The sequence below is a fragment of the Macaca nemestrina genome, chromosome 5 (genome assembly GCF_043159975.1).
Source record: "Macaca nemestrina isolate mMacNem1 chromosome 5, mMacNem.hap1, whole genome shotgun sequence".
Lineage (NCBI taxonomy): Eukaryota > Metazoa > Chordata > Mammalia > Primates > Cercopithecidae > Macaca > Macaca nemestrina.
Genome location: NC_092129.1, coordinates 108,469,642 through 108,494,828, shown reverse-complemented (window position 1 = coordinate 108,494,828; position 25,187 = coordinate 108,469,642). Strand labels below are relative to the sequence as shown.

The 25,187-nt window shown below is 38.8% G+C and overlaps 1 protein-coding gene across 1 annotated transcript in view; it reads left to right on the top strand.

The window, feature by feature from the left end:
• LOC105496823 (meiotic double-stranded break formation protein 4) overlaps positions 1–25,187 on the top strand; it is a 235,908-nt gene that overhangs the window by 62,201 nt on the left and 148,520 nt on the right. The window contains exon 3 of the mRNA XM_011767428.3: positions 16,533–17,068. Within this exon, the coding sequence (XP_011765730.2) occupies positions 16,533–17,068 (536 nt within the window). The remainder of the gene's footprint in view (positions 1–16,532; positions 17,069–25,187) is intronic.

The window sequence follows — 25,187 nt, the reverse complement described above, 5'->3', positions numbered from 1 at the left end:
AGTTCAGCTTTGATTTTGATTATTTCTTGTCTTCTGCTAGCTTTGGGATTGCTTTGCTGTAGGTTCTCTAAATCTGTTAGTTTTGATGTTAGATTATTAAATTGAGATCTTTCTAACTTTTTGATGTGGATGTTTAGTGCTATAATTTTTCCTCCTAACACTGCCTTAGCTGTGTCCCAGAGATCCTGGTATGTTGTATCTTTGTTCTCATTAGTTTCAAACAATTTCTTGATTTCTACCTTAATTGCATTATTTACCCCAAAGTCATTCAGAAGCAGGTTATTCATTTTTTATGTAATTGTATGGTTTTGAGCTATTTTCTTATTCTTGAATTCTATTTTAATTGCAGTGTGGTCTGAGAGAGTGGCTGTTACGATTTCAGTTCTTTTTCATTTGCCGAGGAGTGTTTTATGTTTGATTATGTGATCGATTTTAGAGTATGTGCCATGTGGTGGCACATGAGGAGGAGAAGAATGTATATTGTGTCATTTTGAGGTAGAGAGTTCTGTAGATGTCTGTCAGGTACCTTTGATCCAGTAATGAGTTTGGGTCCTCAGTATCTTTGTTCATTTTTTGCTTCCATGATCTGTCTAATATTGTCAGTGGGGTGTTGAAGTCTCCCACTATTACTGCAATTGAAGCCTTTTCTTTGTTACCGTTTCTCAAAAATGCTTTGCAGTGTGCTAAAATATATCCTTCTAGAGGCAGAAGTCAGTTGCTTTAAACTGAAACACTGTCATATCACAATATGAATTATGAAATATTTAAAAATAGCATTTCCTGTTTGACCACCAGGTGGCATAAACATTACTTTTAAATTGTCGAATTTAAGGCATCTGTATATGTGAGTGATTATTATTAATGCTAGGAAATCATAGATGGTACTGAGAAATTGTGTACACCTGTGATGTTATTTCAGTGCATTTGAAGAGATTTTTATTTGATCTCAACCTTTGTTTATGTGTGTAGACACACACACACACTCATATATATTTATAAATAATGTTGAACATATATATTTTGAAAAAAATTTGTATATATATGTATTCAGACCACCAATTATGTAGGAGAGCAGGCATCAAGCAACAGAAATACCCACAAAATAAACTCTGTGTCTGCCCTGAAGAGCTTCCTCTTTACAATAGGGAGTCACTAAAGCACTTAAAACAGGTTAATGAGTATAGTGATGTAATTATGTATAAGGTACAAGATAGCATAGACAGGGGAGATACTTTTCACAGAAAACTTGTAGCAGGGTTTGAAGAATCAGTACATCTCTGGATTATAGTATAAGAAACACACCAGATGAGAAAAAAACTTTGCAGTCACGTTAATTAGTGTGGTGTGTTTTTGGTGAACTGTAAGGAGTTTAAAGTTGCTTGCATGTAAATAAGGATGAGACTAGAGGAAAGGCTGGAGAAGGAGAAAGTGGCCACACAGTGAAAGGCTTTGTAGGCAAAACTGAGGAACATGAACTCTATCCTGTAAGGTATGGGTAGCCTGTGGGAGATTTTAAGGAGAGAATTTCTGTTATCAAAGTAGTATTTTAACAGGGTGACTCTGATTGGTCTAGAGTGTGGCCTAGGGGAGGACAGAACCAGAAGGCAGTAATCAACTAGGTGAGGTAATTGTGTTAATCAGTTCAAGAGATCATAATGGTGTGGATTCAAGTGGTGGAAGGGACGAGGGAAGGACAGATTCTGATACATATGTTATGACAGTGAATTTTATGTGTCCACTTAATGGGTCATGGAGTACCCAGATATTTGATCAAACATCATTCAGTATGTTTGTGAGTGTGTTTTTGGATAAGATTATTTGAACTGGTAGGCTGAGTAAAGCAGATTACCTCCCAAATGTAGGTTGGCCTCATCCAATAAGTGGATGCCCTGAGTTGAAACAAAAAAGTTAACACTTCCTTAAGTAAGGGGGGACTCCCCTTGCTTGAATGCCTTGAGCTGGGATGTGGGTTTTATCCTGCTTTCACACTCAAACTGCAACATCAGCTCTTGAGTCTTAAGTCTGCTGGTTTTTGGATTAGAGCTTACAGTATCCTGGGTCTCCAGCTTACTGACTGCAGATCTTGGTACTTCTCAGCCTCCATGATTGCTTCAGCCAATTGCTCAACTCAGTTTCTTAAAATATATGGCGTGTGTGTGTGTGTGTGTGTGTGTGTGTGTGTATATATATATATATTTTTTTTTTTTTTCTCTGAAAAACCTTAATACGTATGTCAAAGTTAGAATCAGCATAACATAGTGCTTTCACTGTATGTAGAGGGTAGAAGAGAGAAAGGAGCCAAGGATGGTTTTTTACACTGGGCCTAGTGACAGGAGGGATAGCCACAATATTAGTTGAAATGGAGAACATGTAGGGCAAACATAAATTGTGTTTTTATGTGCGATGCATGAAGACTGTTCAGTTCTATAAAGTTTATGAGCTTGTAGAGAGTTCAGAAAAAAATTACCCTTTTGACGTTTGGTTCTATGAGTGTTTTATTTCATTTTCACACTGCTATAAAGAACTGCCTGAGGCTGGGTGCGGTGGCTCATGTCTGTAATCCCAGCACTTTGGGAGGCTGAGGCGGGTGGATCACCTGATATCAGGAGTTCAAGACCAGCCTAAGCAACATGGTAAAACCTAATTTCTACTAAAAATACAAAAATTAGCTGAGCATGGTGGCACACACCTGTAATCCCAGCTACTAGGGAGGTTGAGGCAGGAGAAGCACTTGAACCCAAGAGGCAGAGATTATAGTGAGCCGAGATCATGCCACTGCACTTCAGCCTAGGCAACAGAGCAAGACTCAAGACTCCATCTCAAAGGAAAAAAACAAAACAAAACAAAACAAAAAGCGACGGACTGCATGGAGACTGGATAATTTACAAAGAAAAGAGGTTTAATTGACTCACAGTTCCAAATGGCTAGGGAGACCTCAGGAAACCCACAATCATGGTGGAAGGGGATGCAGGTATGTCTTACATGGCAGCAGGTGAGAGAAAGAGCAAAGGGGGAAGAGCCCCTTATACAACCATTAGATCTCATGAGAACTCACTTACTATCATGAGAACACCATAGGGGAAACTATCACCATGATCCAGTCACCTCCTACCAGGTCCCTCCCTTGAAACATGGGGATTACAGTTCAGGATGAGATTTAGGTGAGGACACAGAGCCAAACCATATTATTCCACCACTGGTCCCTCTCAAGTCTCATACCCATCTCACACTTTAAAACACAATCATCCCTTTCCGACAGTCCCCCAAAGTCTTAACTCATTTCATCATTAACTCAAAAATTCAAAGTCCAAAGTCTCATGTGAGACAAGGCAAGTCCCTTTCACCTATGAACCTGTAAAATCAAAAGCTGCTTAGTTACTTCCAAGATACAATGGGGGTACAGGCATTATGTAAATGCTCCTGTTCCAAATGGGAGAAATTGGCCAAAACAAAGGGGTCTACAGACCCCATGCAAGTGCAGAATCCAGTGGGGCAGTCAAATCCTAAAGGTCTGAAATGATCTCCTTTGATTCTATGTCTCACATCTGCTGATGCAAGGGGCGCCCATGGCCTTCAGCAGCTCCATCGTAGGCTGGCATTGAGTGCCCATGGCTTTTCCAGGCATGCAGTGCAAGCTGTTGGTGGATCTACTATTCTGGGATCTGGGGGACAGGAGCCCTCTTCTCTCGGCTTCACTAGGCAGTGCCCCAGTGGGACTGTACTGCGGCTCCAACCCCCATTTGCTTTCCACACTGCCGTAGCAGTGGCTCTCCATGAGGGCTCTCCCCCTGCAGCAGACTCATGCATCCTCTGAAATCTAGTCAGTGGTTTCTAGACCTTAATTGTTGAATTTTGTGCACCTGCAGGCCCAACACCATGTAGAAGCTGCTTGGAGCTTACACCCTCTGAAGCAATAGCCCAAGCTTTACTGTGGCCCCTTTCGGGTAGAACTGGAGCTGGAGCAACTGGGATACAGGGCACCAAGTCCCTAGGCTGCACAGAGCAGGAGTGTGGTCCTGGGCCCAGCCCAGGAAGCCATTTTATCCTACTAGGCCTGGGGACCTGTGATGGGAGGGGCTGCGTTAAAGGTCTCTGACAGCCGTGCAGACATTTTCCCCATTGTCTTGGAGATTAACATTAGACTCCTTGTTATTTATGTAAATTTCTGCAGCTGGGTTGAATTTCTCCCAAGAAAATAGGTTTTTATTTTCTAAGACATGGTCAGGCTGCAAATTTTCTAAACTTTTATGCTCTGTCACCTCTTGAATGCTTTGCTGCTTTGAAATTTCTTCATCTGGATTCCCTAAATCATCTCTTTCAAGTTCAAAGTTCCCAGTAGGGGCCGACAGACATGTCATACAGGAGAGCTCTGGCTAGCATCTGGCAGGTGCCCCTCTGGGACAAAGCTTCCAGAGAAAGGAACAGGCAGCAATCTTTGCTGTTCTCCAGCCTCTGCTGGTGATACCCAGGAAAATGGTCTGGAGTGGACCTCCAGCAAACTGCAACGGACCTGCAGCAGAGGGGCCTGTTAGAAGGAAAAGTAATAAACAGAAAGGAATAGTATCAACATCAAATAAAAATAAGTCCACTCAGACCCCAGCTGAAGGTCACCTACTTCAAAGACCAAAGGTAGATAAATCCATGAAGATGGGGAGAAACCAGTGCAAAAAAGCTGAAAATTCTAAAAACCAGAACACCTCTTCTCCTCCAAAGGATCACAGCTCCTCAACAGCAAGAGAAGAAAACTGGACAGAATGAATTGGATGAATTGACAGAAGTAGGCTTCATAAGGTGGGTAATAAACTCCTCCAAGCTAAAGGAGCTTGTTCTAAGCCAATGCGAGGAAGCTGAGAACCTTGGTAAAAGGTTAGGCAAATTGCTTACTAGAATAACCAGTTTAGAGAAGAACATAAATGACCTGATGCAGCTGAACAACACAGCACGAGAACTTCATGAAGCATACACAAGTGTCAATAGCTGAATTGATCAAGCAGAAGAAAGGATATCAGAGATTGAAGATCAACTCAATGAAATAAAGTCAGAAAACAAGATTAGAGAAAAAAGAATGAAAAGAAACAAACAAAGCATCCAAGAAATATGGGACTATGTGAAAAGACCATATACTATGCTTGATTGGTGTACCTGAAAGTGACTGGGAGAATGGAACCAAGTTGGAAAACACTCTTCAGGCTGTTAGCCAGGAGAACTCCCCAAACTAGCAAGGCAGGCCAACATTCAAATTCAGAAAATACAGAGAACACCACAAAGATACTTCTCAAGAAGAGCAACCCCAAGACACATAATCATCAGATTCACCGAGGTTGAAATGAAGTAAAAATGTTAAGGGCAGCCTGAGAGATAGGTGGGGTTACCCACAATGGGAAGCCCACCAGACTAACAGCAGATCTCTCTGCAGAAATTTTACAAGCCAGAAGAGAGTGGGGGCTGATATTCAACATTCTTAAAAAAAAGAATTTTCAACCCAGAATTTCATATCCGGCCACACTGAGCTTCGTAAGCGAAGGAGAAATAAAATTCTTTACAGACAAGCAAATGCTGAGAGATTTTGTCACCACCAAGCCTGCTTTATAAGAGCTCCTGAAGGAAGCACTAAACATGGAAAGCAACAACCAGTACCAGTCACTGCAAAAACATACCAAATTGTAAAGACCATTGACGCTATGAAGAAACTGCATCAACTAACGGGCAAAATAACCAGCTAGCATCATAATGGCAGGATCAAATTCACATGTAACAATATTAACCTTAAATGTAAAAGGGCTAAATGTCACAATTAAAAGACACAGACTGGCAAACTGGATAAGAAGTCAAGACCCATCAGTGTGCTGTGTTCAGGAGACCCATATCACATTCAAAGACACACATAGCCTCAAAATAAAGGGATGGAGGAATATTTACCATGCAAATGGAAACCAAAAAAGGCAGGTATTGCCATCCTAGTCTCTGATAAAACAGACTTTAAACCAACAAAAATCAAAAGAGATGTAGAAGGACATTACATAATGTCCTTTCTCAGCAAACACAACAGCAGATCAATATAACAAGAAGAGCTAACTATCCTAAATATATATGCACCTAATACAGGAGCACCCAGATTCATAAAGCAAGTTCTTAGCGACCTACAGAGAGACTTAAGACCTCCACACAATAATAGTGGGAGACTTAAACACCCCATCGTCAATATTAGGCAGTTCAACAGGACAGAAAATTAACAAGGATATCCAGGACTTGAACTTAGCTCTGGACCAAGCAGACCGAAGAGGCATCTACAGGACTCTCCACCACAAATCAACAGAATATATATTTTTCTCAGCACCACATCACACTTATTCTAAAATTCACCACATAATTGGAAGTAAAACACTTCCTAACAAATGCAAAAGAAGGGAAATCATGACAAACAGTCTCTCAGACCACAGTGCAATCAAATTAGAACTCAAGATTAAGAAACTCACTCAAAACTGCACAACTGCATGGAAACTTAACAATCTGCTCCTGAATGACTACTGAGTACATAATGAAATGAAGGCAGAAATAAAGATGTTCTTTGAAACCAATGAGAACAAAGACACAACATGGCAGAATCTCTGGGACACATTTAAAGAGGTGTGTAGAGAGAAGTGTATAGCCCTAACATCACAATTAAAAGAAAAAAAAAAAACTAGAGAAACAAGAGCAAACAAATTTAAGAGGTAACAGAAGACGAGAAATAAATAAGATCAGAGCAGAGCTGAAGGAGATAGAGACACAAAAAAACCCTTGAAAAAATCAATGAATCCAGGAGCTGGTTTGAAAAGATCAACAAAACAGGTAGACCGCTAGCCAGACTAATAAAGAAGAAAAGAGAAGAATCAAATAGATGCAGCAAAAAATGATAAAGGAGATAATCGCCATGTATCCCACAGAAATACAAACTACCAACAGAGAATTCACAACCTCTATGCAAATAAACTAGAAAATCTAGAAGAAATGGAGAAGTTCCTGGACATGCACACCCTCCCAAGATTCAAAGCCCTGAAATGACTAATAACAAGTTCTGAAATTGAGGCAGCAATTAATAGCCTACCAACCAAAAAAAGTCTAGACTGATTCACAAGCCAAACTCTAGCAGAGGTACAAATAAGAGCTGGTACCATTCCTTCTGAAATTATCCCAAACAATAGAAAACACATTTTATGAGGCCAGCATCATCCTGATACCAAAACCTGGCAGAGACAAAACAAAAAAAGAAGATTTCAGGCCAATATCCCTGATGAACATTGATGTGAAAATCCTCAGTAAAATACTGGCAAACTGAATCCAGCAGCACATCATCAAAAAACTTATCTACCATGATGAAGTTGGCTTGGTCCTTGGAATGCAAGGCTAGTTCAACATACTCAAATCAATAAACATAATCCATCACATAAACAGAACCAATGGCAAAAATCACATGATTATCTCAATAGATCCAGAAAAGGTCTTTGACAAAATTCAACAGCCCTTTATGCTAAAAACTCTCAATAAATTCGGTATTGATGGAACGTATCTCAAAATACTAAGAGTTTTATGACAAACCCACAGCCAATATCATACTGAATGGGCAAAAACTGGAAGCATTCCCTTTGAAAACCCACACAAGACAAGGATGCCCTCTAGCTCACCACTCCCATTCAACATAGTACTGGAAGTTCTGGCCAGGGCAATCAGGCAAGAGAAGGAAGTAAAGGGTATTCAATTAGGAAAAGAGGAAGTCAAACTGTGTCTGTTTGCGGATGATGTGATTATATATTTAGAAAATCCCATTGTCTCTGCCCCAAATCTCTTAAGCTCATAAGCAACTTCAGCAAAGTCTCAGGATACAAAATCAACGTGCAAAAATCACAAGCATTCTTATACACCAAGAACAGACAGACAGCCAAATCATGAGTGAACTCCCATTCACAATTGCTACTAAGAGAATAAAATACCTAGGAATCCAACTTAGAAGGGATGTGAAGGACCTCTTCAAGAACTACAAACCGCTGCTCAAGGAAATAAGAGGAGACACACAGAAAATGGAAGAACATTCCATACTCATTGATAGGAAGAATCGTATCGTGAAAATGAACATACTGCCCAAAGTAAATTTAGATTCGATGTATCCCCATTAAGCTACCATTGACTTTCTTCACAGAATTGGAATAAAACTAATTTAAATTTCATATGGAACCAAAAAAGAGCCCACATTGCCAAGACAATCCTAAGCCAAAAGAACAAAGCTGGGGGCATCACGCTACCTGACTTCGAACTATACTACAAGGCTACAGTAACCAAAACAGCATGGTACTGTTACCAAAACAGAGATATAGACCAATGGAACAGAACAGAGCCCTCAGAAATAACACCACACATCTACAACCATCTGATCTTGGACAAACCTGACAAAAACAAGAAATGGGGAAAGGATTTCCTATTTAATAAATGCTGCTGGGAAAACTGGCTAGCCATATGTAGAAAGCTGAAACTGGATCCCTTCCTTACTCCTTATACAAGAATGAATTCAAGATGGATTAAAGACTTAAATGTTAGACCTAAAACCATACAAATCCTAGAAGAAAACCTAGGCAATACCATTCAGGACATAGGCATGGGCAAAGACTTCATGACTAAAACACCCAAAGCAATGGCAACAAAATCCCAAATTGACAAATGGGATCTAATTAAACTGAAGAGCTTCTGCACAGCAAAAGAAACTATCATCATAGTGAACAGGCAGCCTACAGAATGGGAGAACATTTTTGCAAACTATCCATCTGACAAAGGGCTAATATCCAGAATCTACAAAGAACTTAAACAAATTTACAAGAAAAAACCCAACCCCATAAAAAAGTGGGTGAAGGATTTGAACAGACACTTCTCAAAAGAAGACATTTATGCAGTCAACAAACATATGAAAAAAAGCGCATCATCGCTGATCATTAGAGAAATGCAAATCAAAACCACAATGAGATATCACTTCATGCCAGTTAGAATGGCAATCATTAAAAAGTCAGGAAACAACAGATGCTGGAGAGGATATTGAGAAATAGGAATGCTTTTACACTGTTGGTGGGAGCGTAAATGAGTTCAACCTTTGTGGAAGACAGTATGTCGATTCCTCAAGGATCTAGAATCAGAAATACCATTTGACCCAGAAATCCCATTACTGGGTATATACCCAAAGGATTATAAACCATTCTGCTATAAAGACATATGCACATATGTGTTTATTGCAGCAGTGTTCACAATAGCAAAGACTTGGAACCAACCCAAATACCCATCAATAATAGACTGGACAAAGAAAATGTGGCACATATACACCATGGAATACTATGCAGCCATGAAAAAGAATGAGTTCATGTCCTTTGCAGGGACATGGATGAAGCTGGAAACCATCCTTCTCAGCAAGGTAACACAACAGCAGAAAACCAAACACCGCACGTTCTCACTCGTAAGTGGGAGTTGAACAATGAAAGCACATGGACGCAGGGAGTGGAACATCACACACTATGGCTTGTAGGGGTTTTAGGGGGCTTGGGGAGGGATAGCATTAGGAGAAATACCTAATGTAGATGATGGGTTGATGGCTGCAGCAAACCACCATGGCATGTGAACACCTATGTAACAAACCTGCATGTTCTGCACATGTACCCCATAACTTAAAGTATAATATAAATAAATAAAAAGAAGTGAAGCTCAGAACAAACAAAGTTCCACAGATCTCTAGGGCAGAGGCAAAATGCTGCCAGTCTCTCTGCTAAAGCATAGCAAGAGTTACTTTTACTCCAGTTCCCAATAAGTTCCTCATCTGCACCTGAGACCACCTCAGCCTGGGCTTTACTGTTTACATCACTATAACATTTTGGTCTCAATCATTTAACAGGTCTTTAGGAAGTTCCAAACTTTCTGACATCTTCCTGTCTTCTTCTGAACCCTCAAAATGGTTACAATCTGTGCCTTTTACCCAATTTCAAAGTTGCTTCCACATTTTCAGGTTATCTTTATAGCAGTACCCCATTCTCTACCCACATTGCTATAAAGAACTTCCCCAAACTGGGTAATTTACAAAGAAAATAGGTTCTGTTGACTCACATTTCCACATGGCTGGGGCGGCCTCAGGGAACCCACAGTCATGGTGGAAGGGGAAGCAGGCACGTCTTACATGCGGAGAGAGAGTGTGAAGGGGGAAAGAGCTCCTTATAAAACCATCAGGTCTTGTGAGAACTCACTATCGTGAGAACAACATGGCAGTAACCACCTCCATGATCCAATTACCTCCCACCAGGCCCCTCCCTTGACATGTGGGTATTACAGTTTGAGATGAGATTTAAATGGGGACACAGATCCAAACCATATCAATGGGTTTAATTTTATGGGTAAGTTAGGGAATGTAGAAATAAGTAAGAAAGGCATCAAGAATTCATGTGACTGGGCAGAGTGGGTGGCACCTGTAATTCCAGTGACTTGGGAGGCTGAAGTGGAAGGATCCCTTGAGGGCAGGAATCAGGATGTGAGACCAACCTGGGCAACAAGTGAGACAGTCTCCTGAAAACAAAAGAAAAAGAGCTGGTGTGGTTGTGAATAATTTTGAGGGGGAGCTCTAAATATACAGATTTACTGTTAATCTTGGTGTGGGTATTCCTAGGGCAGGATGTGTGACAGGTGGGTCCCATCTCTATTTTGTTAAGTATACTTGAGATCCACCCTAAAATGGTAAATGAGTTCAAGGTGGACCTTAAAAACAAAGAAAATGGAAGGGTGAAGGGTTCAGCAAAATGAAATAGAAAGTCTGTGGGATCCAATGCATAAGAGGGACTTAGAATATTGTAGATGGACTATGTAGGTTTTGTTTATTAATTTTTTTTTTACAAGACGAAGTCTCACTCTGTCACCAAGGCTGGAGTGCAGTGGCACCGTCTCGGTTCACTGAAACCTCCACCTCTCATGTTCAAGCAATTCTCCTGTCTCAGCCTCCCGAGTAGCTGGGATTACAGGCACACACCACCACACCCAACTGACTTTTGTATTTTCAGTAGAGACAGTGTTTTACCATGTTGGCCAGGCTGGTCTTGAACTCTTGACCTCGTGATCTGCCCACCTCGGACTCCCATGTGCTGGGTGTTTATTATAACTTTTAATTGACATTTCATGTACTTTTGGTTATAATTGCATACTTTAGCATAATTTAGATTTCTGATCTCCATAATTATGTAATAATAATAGAAAACATGAAACAATATGTGTTAAACTGTGCTGGAGTGGGGTGTGTGTGTGTGTGTGTGTGTGTGTGTGTATGTATGTGTGTATTTTACCTCTATTAAATCTAATGACAAACAGGTAGGTGCAATAAATTGGAGAGACGTTATCCCAAGCTCATCTGCCCAATAAGATATGAAGAGAGAAACCTTATTTGACTTTTGCTTTACCTTAGTGTCTCCTGGAAAAACGGGAATTACATAAAGCGGCACCAGCATGGCTTCGTTACCTTTTCTCTCCTTTGGGCATGATGCTTCTTTGAAGTCTAACTCAGTCATACAAGCAGAGAATGGAATCTGATTGTAGTTTTGAAAGAACCATTTAAAGGCACAAGGATGTATTACTCTATGTCCATGCTGTATATTACTCAAATGAGAAAGGATACTTAAAAATCTTATCTTTATGAATAAATATTTATGACTATTATCAGATATTATAACCCATTAATAATATTGAAAATGTTTAATCTTTTCTAAGAAAACTTTTTTTCCTATTTATGTTTTTCCTCTTGTAAGGACACATACTATAGTCACAGCTGCCCAATATTATTCATCTTATTAGGGAATGAGTGGTTTCCAATATGGAAGCATTGGCTTCCAGTGTAAATGCTATTTGTAGTTATCAGAGTTTTCATCATTGAGGACAGATAGGAGCAGAAATAAATTGGTTATGGGTTACAAAAGTTATTAATAGTAGATGCTATGAAAAAGCATATTATTGGCTTTTTGTTGGTTGATTTTAAATAATTATTGCAATAGCCACATTCTTTTGGTTTCTGTCTCTCTCTCTCCCCCCCCCCACTCCCTCTTTCCCTCTCTCTCTCTCTTTCTGTCTTCCTCTCTCTCTTACCCCCGGCCTTCTCCTTCTCTCTGTTTCTAATTCTGTCCTTCTATCTGATCTTTCTAGGCTATCTATGTAATTGTTGTGGTTTGGTATAATTTTCCAAGGAGTTGATCATGGTTCATTATAAATATTAAAGATAAGAGAAGACCTGTTATAGCCCGCAGCAAGTTGCAGCTCTAAGCATTTCCCCTGATGAAGTGTCTGCTACAGATGATTCTATTGTTTAGTGAAAGGATCACAAATATGACAAGAGACAGAGCCTCTGGCCTCAAGGAACTCATAAACAAGTGGATAACATGTAGAAATCAATGAACACTATAATGGAAATGTATAGAAGCTGGAATAGAGCATACAGCTTCTTCGCTGTCATTGGAAGGTGATTGGACTTGGAATGTAATGATTTTGCTTGTTCACCGTGTGGCTTTTCTCAGTTGTCTTAATCAAACTGAGCTCCGTTTTCTAATTGGCAAATTAGAGATCAAAATAACATACTTTTCAGGGTTTTTGTGAATATCAGTTGAATTATTTGATGAATCTAGTTCGTATAATAAAATATGAATATAAGATTCTTTTATTCAGCTTGATATTTTGACTTTAACAATGGAAGCCATATTGTGTGAAATCCCAGCGTAGTTCTCTGTTGCAATGTTAAAGCATTCCCTTAGAGCACTGAAAGGAGATTCTTCTGTGTGTGTTTTCCCATATTAGCATTTCTAACATATGCTCTCATGACATTTTTTCTGATTGTATAGAAATAAAGCAGCCCGTAAGAAAGGTGGTCAATTTTGTGTATTCCTGTCCCCATAGCATACATTGGTAGAGGTACTCCTTCAAATTTGTACTTGTCATGCCTGAAGGGGATTAGATGGAGTGGATGTGGCTTGCCAAAAGGCATGGCAGTGAGAAGTAAAGAGAAAAACTAGCAATCGCATTTTTCTTCCCAATTTATCCATTGGTAGAATTCATTTTCTGACTTTTTCTTGAAATAATTACACATGAAGTTAAGCTTACCTTTAAGGTTAATGCAATTGTTCTGCTTTTTAAATTATTTTAACTTACATGAAAGAAAAGTATAATTTTCTAGATTACTGTAGTCCATATTTCCCGTTTATTTATGTGAAGAATGAAGTTGATGTCTTGAGAAGTCATTTTCAGTGTCTATTTACTTAAAATGATCAGTCCGTCTGGCTGTGTTAGTATAGAAATAGGCCAGGCGTTGTGACTCATGTCTGTAATCCCAGCACTTTGGGAGGCGGAGGCGGGTGGATCACAGTGTCAAGAGATCGAGACCGTCCTGGCTGACATGGTGAAACCCTGTCTCTACTGAAAATATGAAAATTAGCTGGGTGTGGTGGCATGTGCCTTTAGTCCCAACTACTCGGGAGGCTGAGGCAGGAGAATCGCTTGAACCTGGGAGGTGGAGGTTGCAGTGAGCTGAGATCACGCCACTGCAGTCCTGCTTGGCAAGAGAGCAAGACTCCATCTCACCAAAAAAAAAAAAAAAAAAAAAAAAAAAAAAAAAGCCACATGCAGTTTAATGTTTGCTGATAGGTCATTGTTCTGGTTACAACTACTTTTTGAACTTTCTGCATTGTCATCTCCTTTTAAGCATGGCATATAGAAGTTGTAGTGATCATTAGGAAGGACATATCTGCACATTTTTGGTGGTTATAGTAGACACTTGTTAAATGAATGAACTCTAAGTTAAAGCTGAATCCTCCAGTTCTACCTCATCAGCTTCTGATTTTTCTGAAGGACAAGAGCGACACATTAGATAGATTTAGGAATATATGGTGGAGAATGTAGAAGATGTCACGTTTACCATTATTTTTGTGCACTGTTCAACTACTGTCCCCCTTTCTCAAAATGTAAGAAAATATGACTGTCAGATGAAATCTCCTTTAACTTCCTGTATGCCACTAGTAGTTCTGTACAACCCTATGCTTTCTTATCCTCTTTCCTTCAGCTTAGAGAAAAGTTTTCACTTTGACATTACAGATCCCAGCCCATCCACTGGGTCCTTGACTCAGTCTCCTATCTTCTCCAGGGCCATGTCTCACCTGCCATTCTTTTCTCTTATTTCCAGCCTCTGCTTATCCATTGTGTTTTTTCTTTGTTTTTAATTGCTCATTTCACTCAATTTGTCATGCCATGTTTGTCTGTAGTTGCTATCCATTTTATGCTTTCCTGATCTAAGTCCTCAGAAGTGTCGTTCACTTACTTTCCTCACTTACTTCCAGTCTTCACTTACTTTCTTCACTTCCAGTCTTTGCTTACTTTCTTCTAATTCACTCTTTAGTCCGTTGCAATAAGTTCTCTGTCTGCCACCCTGTCCAATTGATCAAAACTGCCCTGGATAAACCTGCTATGAATGAGGTCACTTATTTTTTTTGTTGCTTTTTTAAATTAGCAATTCCAACAGATATTTTTTCAACCTATTGTTTTGGTGGATTTGTTTGCTTCTTGTATGTAACTCTTCTTGAAACTGTTCCCTTTACTTTTATGACACAATCGTTTTTTTCTTGTACCTTTTAAATTGTTCCTTCTCTATTTGCTTAATGACTGTTATAGCTTCAAATATTGATCCTATTCAGGGTACCTTTTTTGATCCTTTGTTTACTCAGTGCCCATACTCTCTCTGAGTGATTGTAACCATTTTTATGGTTTCTACTATCTATACACTGATAACTCCTAAAATGCATTTTCAGTCTAGACCTTCTCCCCGGTCTTAGGCTTGTGTGAACAGTTTCTAAAGGATCATCTCTGACTAGATTTTCTCCAGCTGCTTCAGAGTTTACATGACTAAACCTGAACTTTTTATAGTCTCTCCTAAGCCAGTCCTTCTATCTTTTTACTGTTTCAGTTGGTAGCACCATAATCTACCTTGTCACCTAAGTCAGAACCATGGAATGCATTTATTCGTACTTCCACTTCATTGCCCATATTCAGTCAATAAGCTGGTCTGCAGATTACATGTTGATATTTTGTGTTTATTTTCCCAGTCAGTCCTTTTCTTTCTCTTCCACTGCAGCTGCTTAGTTCATTTCACTCTTCACCGATGTTGGGACTAATAGAAGTGTTTTCAGTTGATCTCTCAATGTTTTATCATGTTCTCCTCAAATAAGCCCTTCCTATAACCAACAGAACGATGGAATTAAAATAAGAACATTTCATTTTTCTGCATTACAACTTTCAGTGCCTCATTCCTGCTCCCACTGCTGACAGTAATATTTCTCATACTTAGTTTCATGGATATGTGTGTGTGCTTCAGAATATTCAATGAGAACTTTTCAATTTGGTTTGTGCGTTTCACTGATAATCATTTTAAAAACAACCACTACTTTGTGTTTATGATGGCGTGTCTGTCAAAGAGTGACCTAGAGTAATTAGATTTGGCTTTAAATGCAGTATTTTTCAGCCAATATGAGGAAATTCTAGAAGTTATAGACATAGTTTCATGGATCTATAGCACATACACATATGTACATACACAGGTACATACACAGGTACATACACATGTACATACACATGTATATACATATATATATATACACACATATATATGATATGCATACACAGAAATATGTAGATATCTGTATATATTTATATTTGTATATCAGATATTTTATGTGTGTATCTGCATAATTTTTCCAAAGGGGTCTTAATATTATTCAAGTTGGAAATTCACTCTACACTTTATAGGATGAATTGTAAGATTCTTAATATGTCCTGTATTATCTTTTATGATCTGCCCTCTACATTATGTATCTTAGTCTCTTACCTTATACTTTCTGTGGAAGCAACATCAAATTACTTGAGAGTCCTCATAAACACAAATGCTATTATTTTTCCTGTTGTATTTATGCATTTACACTTACCCCTTAGGTGTATGGAATTATCTTGCCCTCTCTCTTCTCCTAACTTTAACTTTGAACTCCTACTTTATAAGTAGTTCCATCATGACCTCTTCCAGGATACACTTATCTAACAAGGTAGGCTGTTCAGTGGCCCTCCTGATTTTATAGTTCCCTCGGCAAATCTCTATGTCTGGGTACACCTTATTGCTTTGTAGTTACTTATTGGATTCACTACCAGACTGTGACCTTCTTCGGGTCTTGTGGCTTTCTCCTCTGCATTTTTCAAGCATGGCATTGTAATTGAATGAAAGATAATGACCTGAAAATACATGAATGAATCACCTTTCTACCCAAGAAGATAAAGACCTTTTTTCTACAGTCTCTGCAATTTCTTTCACAGTTTTTTCTTTACTCAGTTTTTACACTACTGCTTGTTAAATGCTTAATGTGTATTTATATACTTCATTTCTTATTTTAAATAAGTATCAATGGCTAGTTTTACATGAAGAAATTTCAACTGCATGAAGATAATCCTTCTATTCCTTTATTTTTCAGGAAACCTATCTTCCCAGTTGGAGGCTCAGGAACCTAAGAGTTCTGAAAGTACATTAACTTCGATGGAAGATTCTGGATGTGATTTGTCAAATGAGCAGAGAACTGAATCCTCAGACCTGTCCCAGCACTTTGTAGAAAGCTGTACCCCCACTCACTTTCCACCACTGCCTCTTGTGAAAAGACCTTGTGCTATCCTGCAAAATCCTTTGTCTTCTCACATGCAATTCTTGCAATATCTTCTTGAATTAAAGAACTTGACAGAATCAGGTAATCTTAAAAGAGACTTAACCCACTTTGAAAAAGACTCTTCCACAGTCTCTGATTCTGTTTTTCAGTTGCTGGATGGCCTGATCACTTTTTACCGTAATCCCAAACTTCCTTTTTCAAGATTTTGGACAGAAGCTGTTGGTACTTTAGCTAGTCTGATCAGTGACTGTAACTTATCTAGTCATATTCTTAAAAAGTGTTCCAAGAAGTTGGAAGAATTTGAGAAAACCCTACTACATGCTATTTTAGGAAACAATCATATAAATCGGGTAAGTAATAAATCCCTCTTTTATTTATAAAATGCTAGTAATTTTAGTGAGCATCTCTTTGGGTAATGGCTGTTGTTGTCCCTTAGCCTTGTGGTTCAAGGAGTCCCTTAATGGGTCTTTTTCTGCAGCTGTCTGCAGCTCTTATCTGTCATGATGTCTCCACCTCTAGCCTCTGATTTCTACAACATAGTTTTCTGCATAGATGCCTTTGCTTCAAGCTTGTTCTTCTCTGCTTTGAATTACTTTCTCTGTTTTATTATCAGCACCCTTGGATTCTTTTCTTCTTTATGTTTTCCCTTTTCCCTTTCTATTTCCTATTGTTCAAAAAGTCTTAAAACTTTTGAGAAAACCACTAACAAATAAGGTTGTCTAAACTTAACTTCTGTGAGTGTTAAATTCCTCACGATGGATTCTCTGTACTGTATTGAATTTGCTCTTTTTCTGTCATTGACTAGCAAATATCTTGGGGTTGAGGAATATTTTTCTCTTCTTTTGACCTTTCCCTTGTAAGTGGCAAATGCCTCATGGACCCTCTGCAGGTGTGGGTGAATTGAATAAATTGGCTAAGGAGCACATAATATAAAGCTTTATTATGTTTTTTTCTTATTTATTTAACATGGCTTAGAAAGATTTACTCAGGGATTCTTTTTTAACAAGTGACATTGAGATAACCTGAAGTTGTTTTGTTGTTTGGCTCTTGAGACATGGTAGAGAATTTCTTTTTCAAATTATTTCTGCCTTCTTTGCCATCTGATCCTTTTACTGGGAAATTCCAAGTGGCTTCACATTTTAATCCTCTTGAATTGACTACCAAAATATAATAGAATAAACCAAAAGGTCTATCTAACTTATTTACTATATTTCACTGTAGGAAAAAGGCTATTGGAGCTTGTTTCTTTGGATACATCATTGTTAAATATTTGCCTCAGTGCTACGATCTAACATTTAGAGTTTTTGTACAGTGGAGGCTTTATTTGAGTTTTCAAAATTTTGATAAAATTTGCACTGCTAAATCAATTTGTTTCATGTACAGCTGTTCTTTCCTTCTCTATTAAGGTATGATTGGATCAATATTTTATAAACTTTATGATTAAGCTTTTGGCATTTGTGAAAGATACTGAATTTTCTGTCTGGAAAATGGAAATCTTTTTCTTTGGACATGGTCAATCAGGAATTAAATATCAGATTTGCCATAGTTGTATCTGAGATATAAAATCCATTTCTAAACCATCAAAATATCTTAAATACTTCATATTTTTTAAACTTCTTTTTATACTTTTGCTTTCTTTTAAAAACTACTTTAAGCAGTCTTTATGTAACTTGGAACCTTGAAGATACTGGCATTTATATTCCATATCAGAGTTACTGAATGATGCAAATATTTTCCAGTCTAGTCTTTGCCTTTATATATGTATTGGAGGTTGATATGACTTACTCCTACACAAGAGTAACCTTGGGAATTGTATGGAAGGAGGAGTATGTGTAGAATAAACTACACATAAACTTGTGAAAGTCCTCTTTACTCTTTCCTCCACCTTCCTCAAGCCGATGGACAGAGTCTTGGAGGTGCAAGATATGCTGCCTGAGGTTGGTGGAGGCGTGACATAAACACTTCCTTGGTTGCCTCAGCTGGTATCTCGCTAGGTTCCATGCAGTCCAAGTTCCCTGACTCTGAGCCCAGCACAGCACCAAGACTTGTGCAGGAATTGCAGTCCTTGTGGTCTAGGTTGCCCTTCATGTTTATTTATAACCCCAAAAAAGTTTAGTCCATGGTGGCAGGGCTTGCCAAAACTCAGGTTCCAACTGCAACAGTTACCCCTGTAAGAAAGCCATTCATTCACTTGTTCTTCTACTGTTGACCAACTGTTCAGCAATGGCTGAACTATAGTTTTCATTTCTTGTAGAGACTTCCTGGTTTTGGTATCAGGATAATCCTGACCTCATAAAATGTGTTTGGAAGTGGACCTTTTTATTTTCAGGAAAAGTTTAAGAAAGATTGTTCTTAATTCCTCTTTGAATGTTTGATAGGATTCACCTGTGTGGTCAGCAGATTATTTGTTGGGAGACTTTTTTTCTTTTTTTTTTTTAGACGGAGTCTCACTCTGTCACCAGGCTGGAGTGCAGTGGCACTGCAACCTCTACTTCCTGGGTTCAGGCGATTCTCCTGCCACAGCCTCCCGAGTAACTGGGACTACAGGCGCATGCCACCACGCCCAGCTAATTTTTGTGTTTTTAGTAGAGATGGGGTTTCACCATATTGACCAGGATGGTCTCAATCTCTTGACCTCATGATTTGCCTGCGTCGGCCTCCCAAAGTACTAGGATTACAGGCATGAGCCACCACACCCGGCCTGTTGGGAGACTTTTGATTGCTGATTCAATCCCCTTATTTGTTACTGGTCTTTTCAGGCTTTCTGTTTCTTCCTGATTCAGTTTTGGTAAGTTGCATGTTTTTAGAAATTTATCCATTTCTTATAAGTCATCCGGATTGTTGGCATATAATTGTTCATAACATTTCCTCTATGATGCATTTTCTGTCTAAGGCATCCATTATAATATCTCCTTTTTGATTTCTGATTTTGTCTTCTTTTTCTTTTCTTACTCTAGGTAAGGGTTTGTCAATTATTTTATCTTTTCAAAAGGCAAACTCATAGATTTTTTTTATTTTTAAACTGTTTCCTTGTTCACAATTTATTTTTTTGCTCCAATCTTTATTATTCTCTTTCTTCTGCTTATTTTGGGCTTAGTTTATTCTTTGTAGTGGACTTTAATACCTCAATTACAATAATGGATGGAACATCCAGACAGAAAAATCAATAAACAACTGACTTGAACGATGCTGTAGAGTAAATGGATTTAATTGACCTATGCATAACTTTCCACTCAACAGCAGAAGAATACACATTCTTCTCAAGTGCACACAGAATGTTCTCCAGGATAAATGAAATTTTAGGTCACAAAACATGTCTTAACCATTTTAGAAGTTCAAAAGCTTTCTAGATGTTTCTTTCTGACCACAATATAATGAAATTAGAATTCAACAACAATATGTAAAATGTTAAAATTTATAAGTATGTAGAAACTAAACAATAAAATTTTGAACAAACTTTGTGTCAAAGAAGAAATCAAAGGGAAATTCAAAAGTATCTCAAGACAAACAAAAATGGAAACAGAATTTACCAAAACCTGTGGGATGCAGCAAAAGTAGTAATAAGGAAATTTATAAGGATAAATGTCTACATAAAAAAATAAGAATCTTAAGTGCACAAGTTTTCAATTATTTTTAGCACAGAGATTAATAGCTGGAATTAGAATTCTGAAGCTTTTACTCACTAGCTATAACCTTAGATAAGTTAACTAACTTCCACGTTCTACATCTGTAAAATGTAGGTAATAAATGTGACTTCATAGGGCTAAATACTTAGCATAATATCTGACATTATATAAAAACTTAATAAATGTTTCTTTTTGTTATGTTTCTCTTGAGGAAGTGATTATATCTTATTTTCTCCACTATGCCCAAGACAATGTTGAGTTTGTTGTAGCAGCAACGTGAGGTATTTTTTTGAATTGAAAATAAGATAATGAAAAGAAGTGACAACTTATATTTCGTATACCCTCATAAACTTAAATACTGTCAGCTGATTTTCTAAGCAACAGCTCTTATTAATACCATGACATTCCTGAAACACCTCCATATATATTAGGAAGTTGTATATTATCTCTTTGTGTCACTATTTTCCACAGCTACAGCTTCCAATTGACCAATGAGCTTAGTAGGGCATAGTGGATATTTTTCTTTCTGTTTTAATTATGGAAAGTCCTTTGTAAATTTAACTATTTGAATGTCATGGTTTTAATTACTCTTTCCACTGGTCCCTTCCTATAGAGCTGTGCTATGTTGCATCTCTGATATAGCATTTTGAAGTTGGTGATTCCCTCTTAATACTGTCAGTTTTGCTTCAGTCACAGTCGTTTGTGCTATTTCAGGCAGTTTATGGATAAATCTGAAGATGATGGATCATGAAATCAGAATTTTTTTTTTTTTTTTTTTTTTTTTTTTTGGCAGAGTCTCTCTCTGTTGCCCAGGCTGGAGTGCAGTGGCATGATCTCGGCTCACTGCAAGCTCTGCCTCCTGGGTTCACGCCATTCTCCTGCCTCAGCCTCCTGAGTATCTGGGACTACAGGTGCCTGCCACCACGCCTGGCTAATTTTTTTTTGTATTTTTATTAGAGACAGGGTTTCACCGTGTTAGCCAGGATGGTCTTGATCTACTGACCTCATGTTCCACCCGCCTCAGCCTCCCAAAGTGTTGGGATTACAGGCGTGAGCCACTGTGCCCGGCTGAAATCAGTTTTTTTTTTTTTTTTTTTTCTAGTATGTATCCCTTAGTTGTATCTTGAAACTTATTCATGCCATAATTGTATTGACCAGTAAAATATGTTGACTTTTTAATTTAATTCTGCTCAGGTAGCAGTATTTGTTGTATGTTTCGCTGCTGCAAGTTAGGACACTGTTTTAGTGATAACACTGGATTTTCTTCCTGAGCTAACTTTCCAACAGCCTTATCCTCTGTGTTTGTGATTTTTTATGGTCTTGGCTATTAACCAGTTACTTAACCAGTCTGCTTTGTTTGAGAATATTCCTTGGGAAATATAAAGGAAGTCTAAGGTTAAGGGTCATTTCATCCTTGTGTATAGCTGTATTAAAACAAACAAACAAAAAACAGCTGGGTGCAGTGGCTCACACCTGTAATCCCAGCACTTTGGGAGGCCGAGGTGGCCGGATCATGAGGTCAAGAGATAGAGACCATTCTGGCCAACATTGTGAAACCCTGTCTTTACTAAAAATACAAAATTAGCTGGGCATGGTGGTGTGCGCCTGTAGTCCCAGCTGCTTGGAAAGCTGAGGCAGGAGAATCGCTCGAACCTGGGAGGCAGAGGTGGCAGTGAGCCGAGATCGCACCGCTGCACTCCAGCCTGGTGACTCAGTGAGTCTCCCTCAATAAATAAATAAATAAATAAATAAATAAATAAATAAATAACTGGAAAAGTCAGGCACGGTGGCTCACGCCTGTAATCCCAGTACTTTGGGAGGCTGAGGCGGGTGGATCACTTGAGCCCAGGAGTTTGAGACCATCCTGGGCAACATGGTGAGACCCCCGTCTCTACAAAAAGTACAAAAAAAGTTAGCCAGGCATGGTCTTGCATGCCTGTAGTCCCAGCCAGTCATGAGTCTGAGGTGGGAGGATTGCTTGAGCCCAGGAGGCAGAGGTTGCAGTGAGAACAGATCACATGACAGCACTCTAGCCTGGGCCACAGAGGAAGAAACTGATACACACACACACACACACACACACACACACACACACACACACGGAAAAATATGGGTTAATGTTCCTGCAATTTTACTTTAATTAGATAAACATTTACTGAAACATTTGTATCATAAACCAAAATTTTAATACTTCTTTTGATCACTGCATCAGTATATAAATCAAACATTTTCTGAATTTTCAAAGCGGTGTTTAACTTTCATTGCTCATGCAGAGGAAGGAGGAAGAGACAGAACGGAACTTTCTTCAATTTACTTTCAAAGTATACTATACATTTAAATACCTCTTATTAAAATAATAGCAGTCTTCCTATTATGCTTTATAGTATATAAAGTACTTTCACTTGGAGCTTATTATCTCTGTGTCATGGTTGTTATTACTGTCTTCAGTTTATAGATGAGAAAATTGAGGTCAGGCAGGTTAATGGATTCACTGGAAGTACTTAACCAGTACTAGAAGACCTAGGTCTCATGTTCAGGTATATGATGCTGAATATTTTCCTCTTGGTATTATGTCATATTTCCATCGTTAATTTTTACAGTTTTCTAGATTTTTTCCTAAGTGCAAAAGAAAGAAACTGACTTTTGTTAATGTATTAAAGAAAATATTCGTTGGTAATGAAAGACCTTAGTGCCATTTTTCTAAATTGCATAAAGACAATATTTACACTGGTTTGGTTAAATTGCTAAATTATATTATGTGTAAAAATTTATGTTTATAGGACTGGGCACAGTGGCTCATGCCTGTAATCCCAGCACTTTGGGAGGCTGAGGCAGGTGGATCATCTGAGGTCAGGAGTTCGAGACCAGCCTGGCCAACATGGCAAAACTCCACCTATACTAAAAATACAAAAATTAGCCAGACGTGGTGGCATGTGCCTGTAGTCCCGGCTACTTGGGAGAATGAGGCAGGAGAATCGCTTGAACCTGGGAGTCAGAGGTTGCAGTGAACTGACATCGTGCCACTGCACTCCCGTGTGGGTGACAGAGCAAGACTCTGTCTCAAAAAAAAAAAAAAAAAAATTGTATACAGATATACAGACAGCAAAAGCAGAAAGAAAAGTCCTGTTCTGCAGTACAATATAAGATCACCTGTTTCTTGTTCTTTTTTATTGGCTATAAACAACAGTCTTTTGGAAACTTTATAATTGCATATACAACCTTGTCATCTTAGTTTCTAATTGAATGTAAGTTATATGGTTTTGCTTGTGTGCACATACAAATAAAACTGTCAAAGGAGGCAGAGCAAGATACCCGAACACAGTAGCAATTGCTGCACCTGCTTCGCCTCCACAGGAACACTAAATTGAACAACTGTCCACACAGGAAAGGACCTTCATGAGAACCAAAAATCAGGTGAGCTATAATAGTACCTGATTTTAACATTACATTAAGGAAAGAGTCATGGAAGAGGGCAGGAAAATCTGTCTTGAATTGTCTACACCACCCCTTCCCTATTCCCTGGCAGCGGCCATATGGCACAGAAAGATGATCTGTGTGTTTGAGGTAGAGAGAATATACTGATTGTGGGACCTTGCTTTGCAGCTTATTGCTGTCCTATCAGTGGGAAGCAACAGGGGGCAGAACTCAGCTTGTGCCCATAGAGGCAACATTTATACTAGGCCTGGCCGGAGGCAAATCATCCATCCTAGCTGGATGGATCCAAAACTTTGGAACCTGAGTTTTGGCAAGTTCTGCCACCATGGACTAAAGTGTTCTGGGGTTCTAAATAAAACGTGAAAGGCAACCTAGACCACAAGGACTGCAATTCCTGCACAAGTCCTGGTGCTGTGCTGGGCTTGGAGCCAGGGAACTTGGAGTGCATGGAACCTAGTGAGATACCAGCTGAGACTACGGAGGAAGTGCTTGTGTTACCCCTCCACCAACCCCAGGCAGTACAGATTGTATATCCAAGACCCCTTCAATCTGCTTGAGGAAGGTGGAGGGGAAGAGGACCTTGTTTTGTAACTTGGATTCCAGCCCATCCACAGTAGAATAAGGCAACAGGCAGACTCCTAAGGCCCCCATCTCAGACCCTAGTCCCTGGATGACATTTCTAAACACACCATAGGCCAGAAGGGAACCCATTGCCTTGAAGGGAAGGGCCCAGTGCTGGCAGAATTTATCATGTGCTGAATAAAGAGCCCTGTGTAATTAGTATTGGTAGCCAGGCACTATTTACCACAGGCCTTGGGTGAGACCCAGACCTGTGTTGGCTTCAGGTGTGACCCAGCACATTCCCAGCTGTGGTAACTTTGGGGAGAGACTACTTCTGCTTGAGAAAAGGAGACAGAAGAGTAAAGGGGTCTTTGTTTTGCAGCCTGAGTACAGCTTGGCCACAGTGGGGTAAAACATCAAGAGATCGCCTGGGATAAACAAAGTCAACAAACCTTTAGCTAGACTAAGAATAAAGAGAGAAGACCCAAGTAAAGATAATCAAAAACAAAAAAAGAGACATTACAACCAATACCTCAGAAATTCAAAGTATCATTAGCAGCTACTGTGAGCAGCTATATGCCAATAAATTGGAAAACCTAGAAGAATTATATAAATTCTTAACATACACAACCTACCAAGATTGAACCATGAAGAAATTTAAAGCCTGAATAGGCCAATAACAAGCAATGAGATTGGAGCCCTAATACAGAGTTTACAATGAGAATTATAAAACATTGCTCAAACAAATCATAGATGACATAAACAAATGGAAAACATCCCATGCTCATGGACAGGAAAAAATAATATCATTTAAATTTCTATACTGCCCAAAGCAGTTTATACATTC